The sequence below is a fragment of the Mytilus edulis genome, chromosome 4, assembly GCF_963676685.1.
Source record: "Mytilus edulis chromosome 4, xbMytEdul2.2, whole genome shotgun sequence".
Taxonomy (NCBI): Eukaryota; Metazoa; Mollusca; class Bivalvia; order Mytilida; family Mytilidae; genus Mytilus; species Mytilus edulis.
In genome coordinates, this window is record NC_092347.1 from 38,285,811 (window position 1) to 38,303,544 (window position 17,734).

A 17,734-nucleotide genomic window follows, 5' to 3' on the forward strand; every position below is an offset into this window, starting at 1 on the left:
ATATTTTTGTATACATGTGTAGCTTTAAAAATCATAGAATACATGTATCCACAGCATCCAACAGCATTCATGTTCATTATACCAATATGATTCACATTGGATGTGTCATGGGCATTTTGTAAGGTTATATCTCCAAATTATATTGAAAAAAATTAACATTAATGTTAAATAATAGATTTCTTTAATTTAGGAGGGGGTCTTTCAGCAATTTTACCTTAGTTAACAACAGTGGTGTAAATAATTTTAAAGACAAGACACTGAATTTCAAAGACATGATTTAACTAAACAACCTTTCCATCTTACTTTCATAACTGGAATAATAAAAAAATGTTACGGCTGTGGATGATCATTTTCAGATAAGCATACAAATGTTCCAAATGATCTTGTGTTAAAAAGATATGATCATAGAAGGTATTTAAGTCCAAGATCTAAAATCTTGATACAATCTGTTTCTCTGCAAAACAGTATTATTGAAATGAGATCACTCCCAATCCGTTCCAATATATTCGACCAGCCAAAGTGTTTCGGGTACCTATTAAGGTAAAGACATACATTTTTTAACTAGGGAATAAGCCTACAACATTTGAAAATTAACATAAGCGCTATGTATATTTTAATAAATTTTTTGTGAGCTCGTCCAAAATTAATTTTAATTGCATAGGTTACTGGGCCTTTGCTTCCCTTCTTATTAAAAATACACTATAATTTAGGATAGTAAAATAAATTACACAATTGACAACATTATCCCCCTCCATCTAAGCTGTCATAAAATGCTACCCCAAACATTGTCCAACTTTGATAAATTATCAAATATGTCAAATGAAATAATATAAAATCATTGTGTGCTGCAATTAAAATATTTTTTTATACATGATTTTTAAATTGATATTGACTTTTGGATATGTTAAGTTAATTTCACTCCATGACTCCACTCCAACACTCCAACACTCCACCACTCCACCACTCCACTCCAATACTCCACTCCACTCCACTCCACCTTTTAGTACATGCCTTTTTATAATTAGAACCAATTTTATCAGATAACATAACATTTAACATAACGTCTATCAACTTATCAAGTTGACATAGCGGTAAAATTCAACTGTCAGTGAACAGGCACTTCGATCACGATTTTCACGTGTCTACATTAAATTCACACTTTCAGGGGATAATGGGTTTGTAAAACATGTTTGTCGTTACCTATTCATTCAGTCTCAGTGTTATTTGACACATCTTTTAGGTAGTTTTCCGTTAAATTCCATCGTGGCGAGTGCTTGTTTACGTATATTGGAAGTTGCCATTCCAACGATTATGATTATACTATGTTATTGCTGATATTTGCATGCGTTATTTATTGAGATATATATATATATATATATATATATATATATATAACCAATTTTATTTGCTAATTGAAAATTAAGCGGAATAAAATAATTTAAGACAGCAGAGAAGATAATTCTGTTTTATTTGGTTTATTACTAACCGACTTATATAAAAGAGTGAGCTATTAATACTCTGAATGTATGATGTCTCTAGTCTGGTCAAAGGGTCAGAGTATCCTACTTAATTAAACTATAAATTGTAGAAATTAGATAACCTGTTTCCACGTGCAGAGAAATTTCACTTATGACCAATGCATGATTGGATTTCATCTTTCTTATTGGTCAATGATCTTGCGGGTCAGCACGAGTTCACGTGTAAGTGCATTATGGTCACTTCCTTTTATCATCAGCATTTGATGTGTTAACTTGTGATTCTTATCAAACAATTTGTTCAAAATTCCCACCCTTATACCTCCCTTATGTTATCTTTTGAAGCAGAGATATGTATATATGTTTATTTATGGGGCAGATTTTTCTCCCCACCTTTGCTATTCTTTGTCATTTATTCAATTGATATGATATTATTTGATGTAATTTCGTATTAATTATGTATTATTATTTCATATTAAATATGAACTTTTATGTCAAATGTTTTATTTGCAAAATGTATTTTTTGCATTTTACGATTTTGAATAAATGACCTTTTTTCGTCAGTTTAGTTTTTATATCATATAGCAAATCAAGCTCAGACTCTGGCATGTGTATACATAGTATGTTTCTGGTATCTAGCTGTCTGTCTTAAATATATATATATATATATATATATATATGCATACTGGACAAGAATAAAAGTCATTCTTTTACGCTGGATTCATCATTTTATATATGATTATGCTGGAGTCAACAAACTACATTCAAAACAAGACTAAGTGAAGGAACACTATCAATAATCAATCATGCGGAATTAAAAGTACACTCGACCGCTACTCGCCCGCCTGTAACAATATATATATGTGTCGCTGGAACGAGCTTCCTTATTAACTTCGCAAATATATTACTGTCACTTGGCAGGAAATTTCGACTTGATATTTAACCGGATCCAAATAAGACTAAATACATGAAATATAAGACGGTGCTGGAAAATCTATACTTATATTGTCCTGGGCCGCAAATTTTTGACTAAATGTATAATGGGAGAAATGGTTTGACACCCATTATTCCTTAATATTATAATCTCAATATGTAAATTTAAGAAAAGAATGTTATTATGTTTTAATACAAGAAGCAAATGGACAAAGAATATTTATTTATTTGGCTCCTAAGTAATGAAGATTAAAACTGTTTTATTATATCATATTTGTACTTTGCAAAACAAACTAAATGAAAACTTTATAATGAGTCACTTAGTTAATGTATACTTTACATTAAAACTGTATTGAATATGCACTATTTTGTAATAAAATCTAAAGGAACCAGAAAACTAAACGAGGACCTAAAATGGACTACCAATATTTACAACGTAGCCAAGAAAGCAAAATTAACACTAGGATTCCTGATAAGACATTTGAGATATTGTCCATCGGAATGCAAGAAAACCGCATATATTTCGATGGTCAGGTCAATAATGGGATATCATATGGTCAATAGTATGGGACCAGTACACATCTACAAACATCCATTAGCTTGAAAGAATACAGCGACAACCTGCGGGATTTATAACAGGAGACTCCAAATCCAGAGAAGTTGGTTACGTCTCAAACACGCTCACCAAACTGAAACTACAAGACATACAGACAAGACGCTCAAGCCAGAAGCTAATATTTCTGTACGAGGTGGTCGAGGGGCTGGTTTCTCAGTCCTATAGAACCAGACAATTAAAACAAAGAAGCTCGTCCAAAAAGAACACTGAATTGCTGTCAAGGGCCCGATTTAACAATTATCAGTCAAGATATGTTGTGAAAAACAGATCAAAAACTACACAAAGAGTTTTTAGATCTCAACGAGAAAAATACCACAATATTCTAACTCATTTTCGTTAAAACAGTATTCGAATGGAACCACCTTGAAGAAACTGTAGTGCGCACACCGAGCGTTGACAGCCGTTCAGAAACTGCTCTCGTGCATCGTCAATACATCAACGGAGCTCTCTCTACCGTTGTATTAAAGCCGGTATTGTATCTACAACGTTTTCCTACAGATACAGATCTAGAATGATCAAGTTACTAGATCGAATATACTAGGAGGTGTCCCCTCTGGATATTTTGTTAATGACCATGATCGTAAAACTATAAAACTGTTTATTTTTTACTACACGCGTCACCTACATAAAATTGAGAATGGAAATGGGGAATTTGTCAAAGAGACAACAACCCAACCATAGAGCAGACAACAGCCGAAGCCCACCAATGGGTCTGCAATGCAGCGAGAAACTCCCTCACCCAGAGGAGTCATTCAGCTGGCCCCATAACAAATATGTATACCAGTTCAGTGATAATGGATGTCATACACAAGAAACTAAAATCGTACACGACTAACAAAGGCCAGCGGCTCCTGACTTCGCACAGGCGCAAAAATGCGGCGAGGTTAAACATGTTTTTTATAGATCTTAATCCCCATCCCCCTCACACACACACACACACACCCACCCCCCTTATACTCCCACTTTTAACCAAAGTGACGCCCTATCCCTTTGACTTGTCAGAGAAAAGATCTTGCCAACTCACCATTTGCATGACAGAGGCAATTATCTTTAATATGCTTACACTAATTTTATTTCTCCACGAAAATATTTACACATGATTTGGGGTTTGGCCCAGGGGTATGTATTGGGTCATTTTTAGAGTAAAATGTTAACCTGGGATCTTGGCTGACTGCTCCACAGAAGAACCAGGCGGAATACAACCTGGTTTGTCAATTGGATATTAGGATTATATTGTTACGAATGCATTGCAAATGACTTTTTTTTAATTTTATATGACATGCAAATTAAAGAAAAATAGCTTTATTGATTAACATTGTGAATCATTTCGGTTAATTAACGATCCGATCGACAAAATATTAGATTTTGTAAGGTTGCCAGGCTTTAAGGAGGAGTGGCACAGGGTGGGGTTCATATCGGGAGTACTGGGCGTTCGGCAGCTGTTGAGATCGAGAGACTCGTGAATATTTTGGTCTTTTAGGTAGTAAATTTTTATCGAACAGAAATCTGGAAGCACCAATTTTTAAGCTTCTTGACAAGAAAAATTCAGTAGGCATGTATATTAATATATATATATGTCAGCCCTTTCCACTCCTGTCAGAATTAAATGGTTAGATAATAGCATTTTATGATTAATAGAAATCTTTTATTACTTATACCTGGGTTTTCCAGTAATGATGTAGCCTTTTATAGCCGACTATATGGTATTATGTTTTATTTATTGTTGAAGGCCGTATGTTGCCTATACTTGCTTACATCTACTTTATTTGAACTTCGCTTTGGTGGATAGTTGTCTCATTTGAAATCATCTTATTGTATTTACATGAATAATCCAGTCGTAATATTCCTCTGACCAACGACTATTTCATTAATCTCGCAATTAGGAGAGATCGATTACGTCGAGGGACTGAACTAGTCGGGATGTATTTTTATATAGTTTCCGTTCTCGAACGAAATTCCACGTCAGTAAACAAAATAAAACTGGGATCCTGTTAACGTGCAATTTTTGTTTTGCTTTCTTTTAGACGCATTTGCTGTAATTAATTGATTAAAATTACTGAGGTATATATTCCATAGGAGGCTTATACAAAAAAGAAGAAACCGAGCGCCATCTGTCGTCATAATTATCGTTAGCATAATTTAACGATGGCATTTAACACATTGACATTTAACGAATCGATATGTTACAAGTTACAAAACATCAATATACAAATTGACAATTTATGAATCGACAAGTTACAAAACATCAATATACAAATTGACAATTTACGAATCGACAAGTTACAAAACATCAATATACAAATTGACAATTTACAAATCGGTAAGTTACAAAACATCAATATACAAATTGACAATTTACGAATCGACAAGTTACAAAACATCAATATACAAATTGACAAATCACAGTTACAAGTTACAAATTGACAAGTTACGAAGTAAGGATTTTGACTCCGTTTGCTTTCCATAAATTTTAACCGAGTAAATATTTATAACTTTTGACACATACTCTAAAAATGTTCTCGAAAGAGAAAAACCCATTTAATTAATAACCAGTTTAGTTTAATATAATAAAAAAAACAACTTTGGTTTGTGATGGATTTACCTCTAAAGACCATAGCATTTAGTACAACATTGGCATAAACCATCAAGTCCTTTTATATATATATATATAAAGTGCCTAGAAAATCAACCTAACGATGTTAGAGTAGATTTGATTCGTAACTTCCTCCCCGGCGCCGGGGCTGGAACCTGTACTTCATTTTCTAACTTCTACGACAACACCGCCTAGCATTGCGCAGAGATATATATATATATATAATTTGAATAATTACAAATTTGAATAAAAAAGGCAACATTAAAAGCCATAATATGATCATGTATACATACAGGAAGTTAAACCGAGCTATAAAATTTAAAAAAACAATTTAATGGTAGCCTATCAAATGTCCGCATTGACAGACGAATAATGTGTAAAGACAGAATCGGCAGGAGGGCAGGCAATAAAGACACAAATCGTATAAAATAAAGATCATAAACGTTTTGGCAGGCAATACTGACCAAAACAAGATACGGTTGTAATTATATGAAATAAAAATAATAAACGTTTAGGCAGGCAATACTGACCCAAAAACAAGCATAGCATTTTATTACTAAAGATCATATAAACCGTTTTGGTAGGCAATGCTGACCCAAAATAGTTGTAGTTGTATGTAATAAAGATCATAAACGTTTAGGCAGGCAATACTGACCCAAAACAGAAGCATAGCATTTTTTTTTAACTAAAAATCATATACTAGTAAACGTTTTATCAGGCAATGCTGACCCAAAACAAGACAGTTGTAATTATATGAAATAAAGATCATAAAACGTTTTATCAGGCAATGCATGCTGACCCAAAACAAGACAGTTGTAATTATATGAAATAAAGATCATAAAACGTTTTGGCAGGCAATGCTGACCCAAAACAAGACAGTTGTAATTGTATGAAATAAAGATCATAAAACGTTTTGGCAGGCAATGCTGACCCAAAACAAGACAGTTGTAATTATATGAAATAAAGATAATTAAAAGTTTTATTAGGCAATGCTGACCCAAAACAAGACAGTTGTAATTGTGTGAAATAAAGATCATAAAACATTTTGGCAGACAATGCTGACCCAAAACAAGACAGTTGTAATTATATGAAATAAAGATCATAAAACGATTGTCAGGCAATACTGACCCGAAACAGCTGAAGCATAAAGTTTTGTTACTAACTTAATTCTCTTTATGCTGTACAATTCCATAAACGCATCTGACTTCAATCCTTGAATCACGGATAGGACAATTCCATCCATGAACTGCAACAGAAAGCCTTGTTTTTTCCTTCTTCTAAAACTAAGTGCTGTATAATTACGAGAGTCCAAGACAATTAACGACATAGCCAACTTTAAAGAGATGATGAAATAATAACAATTGGTGCTTTGAACTTTCATTGGAACTAGGGTTCAAATGCTGATAGAAGTCGTATTTTTTTATAAAGGAGTAGGTCCGGTAAGAGCCGATTTTGGCCTCAAATTTAAAGTTCATCTGACGAGAGATTTCAGACACTTTTTAAACACTTGAGTGTCTATTGTAGTTGATTCAATAAGTATATGTTAAAGATTTTAACTGATTTACTCATTAAAAACGTCCCGATTCTAGCTTAAATATGAAAAATCTATCAAATATGCAAAAAAAAATTCACTTTTTGGATATATGACTTAATGATGCTAGTACCTGATATATGTGCATTATATTGTCAAACACAGCTCATATTCATTTAGCAAAACCATTCTACTGTCCAATAAATAACTAAAAGTATATATTTTAACAATTTTGTAAAACTGCTATATTTTGGGGCCAAAAAGGGGTCTTACTGAACCTACTCCTTTGTATTTATAAAACAGTCAAATGTTTTATCGAGCGAGTACTCGAGTATCGCTCGATAAATCCAACGAATACTCGATTAGTAAATCTTCACCGAGTTAACATCCCTAGTAATAACCAATTAAAACAGAATGATCTTCTCTGCTGTCTTAAACTATTTTATTCAGCTTAATTTTCAATTAGCAAATAAGATGAGTTATATACCGTTTATCGAGATTATAAACTCTATTCATTCTAAATGCACCCATTAATGTTACTATATCGCAAATGTGATACGTTTTGCTTTAAATGCCATTGATAACTAATATGATGTTTTGAAATATCTGAAATATATAACACAAAGTGTTTTCTTATGACACAGTTTTCATGATTGTAAGCTTTTGTTCTGGGAATTAAAGAAAAAGGGGACGTTTTTGTTTTACTTCTCTCTGTCATGATCGATTTTACCTAAATTTTAAATAAGGTTTGCAAATTGGTATCATAATTTCATGAAAGTTTAATTTAAGATATATCTATAATTTGAATCTAGTACTTTACACTCCTTTCTTCTGGATTATTAAAAAAAGAACTGAAAATTAGTTAAGACATTTGGAAGAAAGGAATTATGATGGATACCTAAAGTTTATTCACTGATATGCTAGCTGCTCAATAAAACATTTTCCTATTCGGTATGCACATTAAACACGCAACATTTGTAACAATTGAACCTATTACTCAATTTTGAAAACCGTAAGGTTGCCTATAGCTGTTACCATATACTCTCACTATGATTTTTACGAAAATTAGTCATGATCATTTTCTTTATATGTATCTCATTGAAATTGAGGTCAAAGTCATTTCATTCATTAGTACCTCATCAGTGGGAATTTTTACTAGATGATCTAACAAGGGAATAAGACATTTTTTATTTCTCTTGGTGTGCTCTGCACACTTTGTTTCTTTTTGAAAGGGATGAATTTCCATGTTTAAAATCTTAATTGCGTCAACACCAATGATTCCAGAGAATGATGTCATATATGCGTATTAATTAGTATGTGATATTGAATACCGTATGATTTATCAAAAAGCAAAATTATGTATCTATAAGGATATATCTTTATTTAAATAATGCTTTCTGGGACCTCCTATTGCGAAGGCAAAATAAGGCCTTACAAGAAACATTTTAGCATGTTCCCACAACATAGCATAGTGGTCCTAAAACATAGTTATTTTACAAGTTGATTATCTTACTTGTCATACATGTAAGATGGTTGACCTTTTACCTACAACATGGTATATTGTTACCTAAAGATAGTATCGTGTACCAATGCAAGAAGATGGTTTTCCTATTCCCACAAGATCGTATGATGAACCCACAACATAGAAATTTATATTGTTACCAGAAGATCATATCATATAACAACAATATGGTTTACTAATTCCAACAAGGTATTATTCTACCCACAGCATATATTTAAGTTTAACCACAATATCATATCTGGTACCCACAACAAAGTATACTGTTCCCACAAGATCATAGCATGTACAAACAACAAACAATGAATTACACTGTTTCCACATGTATTGTTTCCACAAGATAAAAGCATTTATCCACAACATGGCATATTATCTTGTGGGAACAGAATACTATGTTCGAGGAACGCCCTAAAAAATATTTCTTGCGTGACCTTATAATGTCACCGTATCAAATGATCTGATATAAAACACAACAATTTTAAACTGAAGTTAAGTTATATAGTACTGTTACATGTGTAATAACTGCTACTTGCAATATGTTCAATATATTCTCTGAACTTTGTAACTTTGGGAAAAACTGGCTTTAAATGAACAAAAACTGTCGTTCGGTTAATTTCTTTAAGCTTATTTTATTATAAACTGAAATCCGATTTCAGACGCGTTTAAACTATTATTTTACCGAGTATATGCTCTTCTCGGTTGTGGCATTTCGACAGAGTTTGAATTTGTATTTTTTTTCTTCTAAAATTCGTACAGTGGTCTTTGACTATATTTTGCCTATGTTACATTTAACAGAAGCCCTATTTGTTGATGGATAGATTCTGCAGAAATATTTTAAAACTATATACCCTCAAGAAACGTTCACGTTAAGTTGTATAGCATTTGGCCAAGTAGTTGCAGAAGAGAAGAGTTTTTTTTTTTTGTTGTTGTTAAAGAATGCGAGTGACGGACAAAGACGACGAGTGCTAGGCTTCGAAAATATACAAGTGGCCTTTCGAACCAGATGACATAAGACATGAACTAAACATAACATAAAAACAAGTCAAAGGCCAATTCTAGTAGGTTACGTTCAAACATTTAGTGTGGCTTGATGGAATCACCGAGCCGCAAAATTAATCAAAAGGAATCAATCAAACTATACAAGAACCTAGGCCAAATAATTGCTACCCTGTAAATGGTAACCCAAGTAGACCAATAATAATGATATAGTTTTAAATGTCAAACATTATGTTCCATACAACTGTCCAATACTATAGTATTAATGTATGGACTTTTTCATATTGGCCCTGTAACATGCCCAAGGTGTTAATAATGGCCAAGGATGGTTGTAATGGCCCTGAGGCAACGCCGAGGGCCATTACAACTGTCCGAGGTCATTATTAATATCAAGGGCATGTTACAGGGCCAATATGAAAAAGTCCATATATTGATACTTTTATTAACCAACTATAAAGGCAACTTCATTCAAGAACAGTCTTCGAGTCTCGGATCCAAAATTATACAGCTATCCACAAACTACAACAGGACCAATACAGAAAAGCCCGTTTCATAAAATTTTTATTAAATGGTTTTATTCTTCGATTAAACAAAGAGTAAAAAACTTACCGTGCAGAAGATACAGGAATTTCATAGCTGAACTTCAACTTGTCTTTTCGCATTCAATTTCGCATGGAATTTTAGTCAACATTGTGACTGTCAGATGTAATTTCTGATTTCTCATCCAAGTACTTAATTTTATGCTATTCAAATTCATTTCATCTAGCAAATAAAAAGTAGCTGGGAAGAATTAATCAGACAGTAAAGTCTGCATAATGCATTCTGAGGATTGAACAACGGAAATGAAACAGTGATAATAATCGAAAATCGTTCTCGAAAAAGGCTGTGAAATATTTCCGTTTCAAGTCGTTACAAAACAATGTTAATGAACATCATTTATTAAGCTTATTTTTATGATATTAAGTTTAAAAAAGAATAAAAAAATGTCACACTTATTTACAGAAATAAACGACATTTTGTTTTAATCGATATCCCGTTTCATCTGTTCATAATGCATGACTGTGATTTCGTAATGCACGGGTGTGGTTTCGTAATGCATGACTGAGATTTCGTAATGCATGACTGAGATCTCGTAATGACTGGCTGTAGCAATTTCTCCGTTCATAATGACCAGATGTCGAAATTTTCCTTTTATAAAGCATGGGCATTTCTATACATATTGTAGTAAGTTGGTTAATAATTGTTCATATTGTTCTAATCAACGAAAAGAGTAAACAATACATTTTATTGTTTTGACAACCACACAAATATGCATAAATGATCATTATGAATTGGTCAATTTTTACAGGGAAAACTAATAAAGCTGATGGGATGCAACAAACAATCTTCGAAATCAATAACTTAGCTCGCAGCCTACTGCCAAAAGGATGTGCCATTCTCGAGTTAACATCATGTGGAAAATATGGAAGTACAAAAAACATTCTTCTGTCTTCAACATCGTCTTGGTACCAACTTAAAACTAATTCAAGTATATATTTTACCCAGGGAATTGTGTTTATTGAATCTGGCAATTTTGCCTTACCTGTTTCCATATCTGGCTTACACACGATTTCTACAATCTCAAACTTCGAATTAATTTTCGGGTCTCTCCAATATATTGAATCAAATGGAATTGAGTTACACAATAAACGAGAATATAAGTGCTTAGACTTGGAAATCACACCAAAGGATGTACACGCCTTAATCGCTTCTGTTGTACCAACGTTGTTTGACAAACTATATACAGTGTTGCCTAATTGGATTCGTTTCAGTAAATCAGGAACAGCAGAATTTTCAATTACAAATCTGAAAGCTGACTTGCTGTACGGAGAAAAATTGAGATACGTTTCTGAATGCAATAAGGCCCCAGTTAATGAAAAGCTTCTATACAGTGTATTCCAGTTTGGAAATAATATGAACATTACATTATTTGAGAACGAAGTCCATTTACCAACTCCATTGAGAGACAACAAATTTTGTCTTGTAGTTGACATTTGTCAAGATAATGGAGGAACAGCATATCTGCTCTTGCCGCCAGAATCAATTGGTTTTTTGGAAAGATTTGAATATTTTCAATTTTTACATCAAAGATATGGTGTAATCTTCAGACCTTATGGTATTGGACTGTCTTTGGCTAAAAACATAGATGTTACTCGGACTAAAAAACAAATAAGTGTTTGGAATGGAGATGAAATCTTTCAATACCAGTAAGTTCTCGAATATAATCAATCATACAATGCAAATATACTTGATTTTATTGGAAAAAATTTCACGACTAAGGTGCAACATATTTGTTCGTTATATATCAGAACATGTATTAATATATAAAACTTGGAAAATGAAAAGTATATCAATTTCTGTCCAACGGAATACAATTGAAATAAAAACACTTAATGAATCTTAATGAATCTTCCACCATTTTGTATGCATTTGAATTAGAATTGATTTAATTTTTATATTTACAGCGTTTTCGAATCCGCTAACGTATGGCTCCACAGTGATTTCGAATGGGGGTTTCAAACAGAATCCATTAACATAAGGATAGAAGGAGTGGCTGAAATTTTTCTTGCCGTTCCGAGTATATCTAATGTAAGAAATAACATAATCAGTGTGATAAAATAGCATTTACACAAGTTTAGAATATATCTTAAAATAATTCATCAACCTTTTGTAAAGAGCAAATCGATACGTAAATCAAATTAAGAAATAAGACCCGTTTTAGCAGAAAAAAATAAAGCTTTCGTATGCAGTCAGAAAAGGTTGAAAGAGGTACTTGTATATATATAATCAAAGATTTGATCAATTTTTGACAAGAAAGTTAACACATGTTTGGTCGTTCGTTTAGTCAATGAAAGAGTTTTCAATACATCCCGTCGTTGTGTTATAGTAAATATTTGTATTCTTGTCTTTAGTATTTGCTAATATGCTTTGTCTTTATGCCTTTTTGTGCTCTTTGTTACATTGCTGTTGATGTTATAGAGATTAAGATTATAACACAATGTTGACTGCTGTATACTTATTTTTGACATGATTACCTATTATGTCTGTTTGTTTTGTTCACAAATCTTTGTCGTAATCAATGGAGCTTATAATGGATTTGATGCGACTGTCATAAAAGGGAGAGGTTTAGCGAGCTATACAACTAGGTTTTATCAACCATTTTCTACATATAAGTGATTTTCATATCACCTAAACGTCACTTCTGTTTTAATGATCAACTGAGAATGGTAATTATCGTTTGATAGCACGCAGCGTTTTCATTAAAATTGTTGTTGAGATTTTATTATCTACGGACGTTACAACTGTGTTATATCCAAAAATATTGAATTTTTCGACATTTATACATAACAGTTCGCAATATTCTCTGCAAAAGATTGCATAAATGTAATGATACAATTTTCATTTTCGAAATTCCAAACATTTCGAAATTTTAATTATGTCGCTAATCTGGGCACATCTTTTATCTGTTATATTACGGCATTTCGATCGAATAAAATTATTACTGAACTTTTATGCTAGAAAAATATAACTGCATGTAGAAAGGGGAATATTGTATTAATGATAGGATTGGCCTAGATAATTCATCTCTGCCAATACAATTTATCAGTAAAAAAACTCATAATAGATACCAGGATTAATGAAAAAACAAAACGGGCCTTTCCTCTTCAAAAGACTCATTGTGACGCCCGAATCAAAAAAGTTTAAAAAAGGTCAAATTCATTACGAAGGAAAAGAATTTTGAGTTTCTCTTCTTATTCACCGGAGCGTTTGATTTAAAAAAAATGTTTTAAAAAAATCAAATATTTATGCTAAAATAAAATTTGGTATTCACGTGCTGTTTTGCAGAAATTCGCTTTTTGAGAGATGTCCTCATGATTTCTCGTTGTTAGTGTATTTAGTGTGTGTGTAAAATATTTTTATTGAGTTCTTACTTCTTATTCCTTAGTTGCTGACAGGTTTATTTGTGGACGAATGGAATGCACTAATTAATGTACAAAATGTAGGTCGTACGCCTACATTTCAGTTCAAATTGTTTGACCAAATATGGACCTTAGAACTTGGCGGCATTGTGACAGCTAGTATCGAAGCTTATTTGTCAATTGGAGGTAACTAATAACTAATTACTTACGAGGTAAACGCTAATTAACATCAAATAGACTACACATAACCCGATCTACAGGAAAGAATTTTTGAATCAAAAAAGTATGAAGGTTGAATCAAATAAGTTAAAGAGCAATGAAAACCATTATTTATTTAAGAAGAGCTTTGTTGTGACAAGTACGGTGGGTAATATCTAATTGTGGAAGAACAGGCTTAATATTTGAATAATTCAACATATTATATAATGATATTATAACTTAAATAACAACAAATGTCTGCCTCAATTAACTTTCATATCAACACGGATGCATTGTCGCTGGTGATACCCCAGAAACTAAGCGTACACCAGTAGTGCGCTGGACCGAATGGTTTTAAAACTTTTACAATTTATTATGTCTTAAAACAGCATTGAAATCAAAGTATTTCGAAACGTGTGTCACATATGGATAAAAAAAACTATAATACTGAACTAAGCCCCCATAGTCATTAAATGTGCACAAATAGCATCAACCCAATGTTTATAAAGAATTGTGTATGTCAGATTAAATTAAGTTTCATCTCCATAAAAGTGTATCGTTTATGTTATCAAGTGTTTGTTCGAATACTTTGATTTCTGCATGACATTGTAACGTATTTTAAACTGTCTAATATGTTTTTAATGTACATTTAAGGACCACAGGAAAGGGCTTGGTGTGGAAATGAGGCAAATCCAGAAGGGGTCTTTTTATCTTTTATGACAAATCTTAATCCATTTCGGAAAATCCCAATAGTAGGAGACTGGATTTTTGATGCTAATGTACGACTACATGCACTTTTTACGACGAATCCAAACCATATACCTACATCCGATACTACAATAAATGTTCTAACTGATATAGTGGATTTACGCGCTGCAATACTTAGATTTGGGGATTTACTTACAGATTTAATTCAAAGATTTGAGAAGGATTTTTCCGATATCATTCGAGTTTTTTTTACAGATTTGCAGACGTTTACGTCTTCTTTTGTACAAATGCTTAAAGACGTTATCGAAATTGGAAAGTTTGATATAGAAAATATATCAAATATTACTGGTAATATATGGACCACTTATATCGAAAAATTTAAAAGAAAAGGACAGGGTGTTTTAGATTTGTTAGAGTTTGAAAAAGATGTTATCGCCTATAATTTTACCAGTTTTATCAAAAATGAACAACAGATCATTGGTCAAAATGTGAACAAATTATTGTCAAAAGTAAGAAGCCAGGTTTTTTCTGCTATTCAAAGTTATAATGGATTCGGTCTTCTTTTTTCAGCCGATTTTGATCTGTTAAAATTGCGATTCGGGAAAATGGACATTGAATTCATATATTCTGCGGAACGGATAAATCAGTGCAGCAAATTTAAGAAGTTGTATGAACTCTTGAGTGGTGAGCCATCCGTAAAGGTTCTTGCAAGAGTGACCGGTCGAAAACATTTGGGACCACCCTTGACCTTGGGATTTTTTATAACAATGGAACGCAGTGCCGTTGTAAATATTGCTCTCAGTCGATCATCGGACAAGTTTGCTGCCCATTTTTTGGCACAAGCTGCAGTCTTGGGTATGACGTTTTCGGGTGACGTATTTATAACCAATAACAAGTTCTCCCTAGCGCTCGAGGGACGTTTGTGGAACGTTTACTTTGTTCGATTTTCTCTTACAACAGAGCTAGGAAAGGTGTGGAAGGATCTGATTTTTTCTGTGAGAGGGGAACTAGTAGCTAAAGGTGGAAAACATGATTTTACAGTCAGTTATCTAGATGGATTGCAAATTATTTCACAAAAATTCGCCAATGCTGCAAATAAACGTTTAAACGCAGCCAAAGATGTCTTAACTACGGCACAACAAAATATTCCCCATGTACAAGATAAATTAACGGTAGCTCAACAAAAATTACGGAATTGTTATTCTAATTTCGATGTAGCTGTTAATGCAATGAATAAAGCAAAGCAAAGCCTAGAAAATGCAAAGGATCCTTTTCAAAGGGCACTAGACAAACTCAGGAAATCCCAAAAACACTTGGATAGTTTGTGTAAAATTAAGACTTGCCATAAAATATGTGTCCCTGGTATCAAGTTTAAGATATGCAAAAAGGGATGGTTCCGTTATCCATGCATAAGAACTACCAGTTGTATGTTCAGAATACCCAACATTCCATGTGAAATTGCCAATGTTGCATGCCGAGCAGTACGGGCATTAGCGTATGTTGCATTAGAAGCTGCTAAAATATTTGTTCGGGTTCCAATGCTTGCATTAGATGTAGCTAAAGCCGCGGTTTCGCTTGCTCAGTTTGCTGTTGACAAATCAAAAGCTGTTCTTGTTTTAGCAGAAGGTGTACTTGAATTTGCTAAGCTTAGTTTAGTAGCGGCTAAAGAAATTCTTGAAGTTGCAAAGTCTGCCATTGACGTCGTAAAATTTATTGCTGAAGCAGCATTGCATGTATTTGATTTAATTGTAAAGTATGGTTTGCAACCGTTGCTTGACGTCAGAAACTGTAAGTTTGATCTCGAACTCTCAACTGAAGACAAAGCTGTATTTGATGTATCGTGTGAACTTCAGGCTTTCAAATTAAATTGGCGTACATTTAGATTTGAATTCGACTTCCGACATCCAGTTGTCAGCATGTCGAGATTTGCTGAATCTACTGTAAACACATTGATGGACATCATTGGAGAAAAACTCGGAAAACGTAAAAGGAGAGCAATTTCGTATAAATATATGTCTACGTTGCATCACATGATACACATTTATAAAAGAGATGTAACAAATCAATCTGAATACATGAGTTTCTCTAAAAAATATGCAAATGAATCTTTTCAATTTGAAGATGATAATTCTGAAAAACAACTCAAAAGCAAATTTAAAAATCAAATTGAATACTTCGCCTTTAATTGTGAATTGTTTCTGCACATATACGTATTTTTAATAGAATCAATCGATAACTTGAACATGATGACAAATGAGTCTACGCATGCTCTAAATGACGCAATTAATGTAAGAAATTCACTTAATGACATGAATATGACATTAACAGCAGACACCTTTACGGCAGATGCTCTAGGCATAAGCACCGACTATGCACTTCGAGAATTCAATATTTCAGATGAGGATTTGCAAACTGTGATTGGCAATTCAACAGATATATTTTCGAATAATTCATATCTTGCTCAGATGGCAGATGCTTCCAATTTTGCAGCAGATCTTCTGAATACACAGATGGCAGATGTAGATTCGATATCTGTAATTGACCACTGGATTCATGGAATGACGAATACTTCAAGAGATTTTTTTGAAGAAACGGAATGTTTTGACTTTAAAGACTGCGTATTGTTTTCATTTGCTCGTCTTCATGACATATTCGATGATGACGTAATACTGGACATAGAAAAGAGTAGAAATACAACAGTTATCCTAGAAGATCTGTTTTCTGATCTGCTATTTAATTCAACTATATCAATCAAAGATACTAACAAACTTTTAATTGAAATAACCGACTCCTTAACTTACTTAAATGATTCTAATGTATATTGCGCTATTCCGCCGAAGGTTTCGATTGAGCTTTCAAATTCGATAGCACTTATTGGATCATCAATCAACATAATATGTAATGCAACAGGAGATCCAAGACCAACAATAAACTGGTATCACAATGGAAATATGCTATATGAATCCAATCAAAGGGTTTTGCATCTTAACAACCTTCAACAAAATCATGAAGGAATTTACAAATGTATAGCAGAAAATGTTGTTGCTAATGTTTCATCAACTGACAAAGAGATTTTTGTCAAGGGTATATGTTTTTAAATTTATCCGTAAAATAAACTTTTCCAAATTATTACGAAAAATCACTTTTTTTAAGTACACGTAATGTAAGTTAAAAGTATTTTTTTTTTTTGGTATTGTTTAAAAATA

General features: G+C 32.8%; 1 protein-coding gene across 1 annotated transcript in view; it reads left to right on the forward strand.

The window, feature by feature from the left end:
- The window catches only part of LOC139521365 (uncharacterized), a 47,458-nt gene that overhangs the window by 23,599 nt on the left and 6,125 nt on the right, over positions 1–17,734 (forward strand). Inside the window, exons 3-6 of the mRNA XM_071314844.1 lie at positions 11,012–11,909; positions 12,168–12,291; positions 13,649–13,808; positions 14,475–17,612. Of these exons, the coding sequence (XP_071170945.1) occupies positions 11,012–11,909; positions 12,168–12,291; positions 13,649–13,808; positions 14,475–17,612 (4,320 nt within the window). The remainder of the gene's footprint in view (positions 1–11,011; positions 11,910–12,167; positions 12,292–13,648; positions 13,809–14,474; positions 17,613–17,734) is intronic.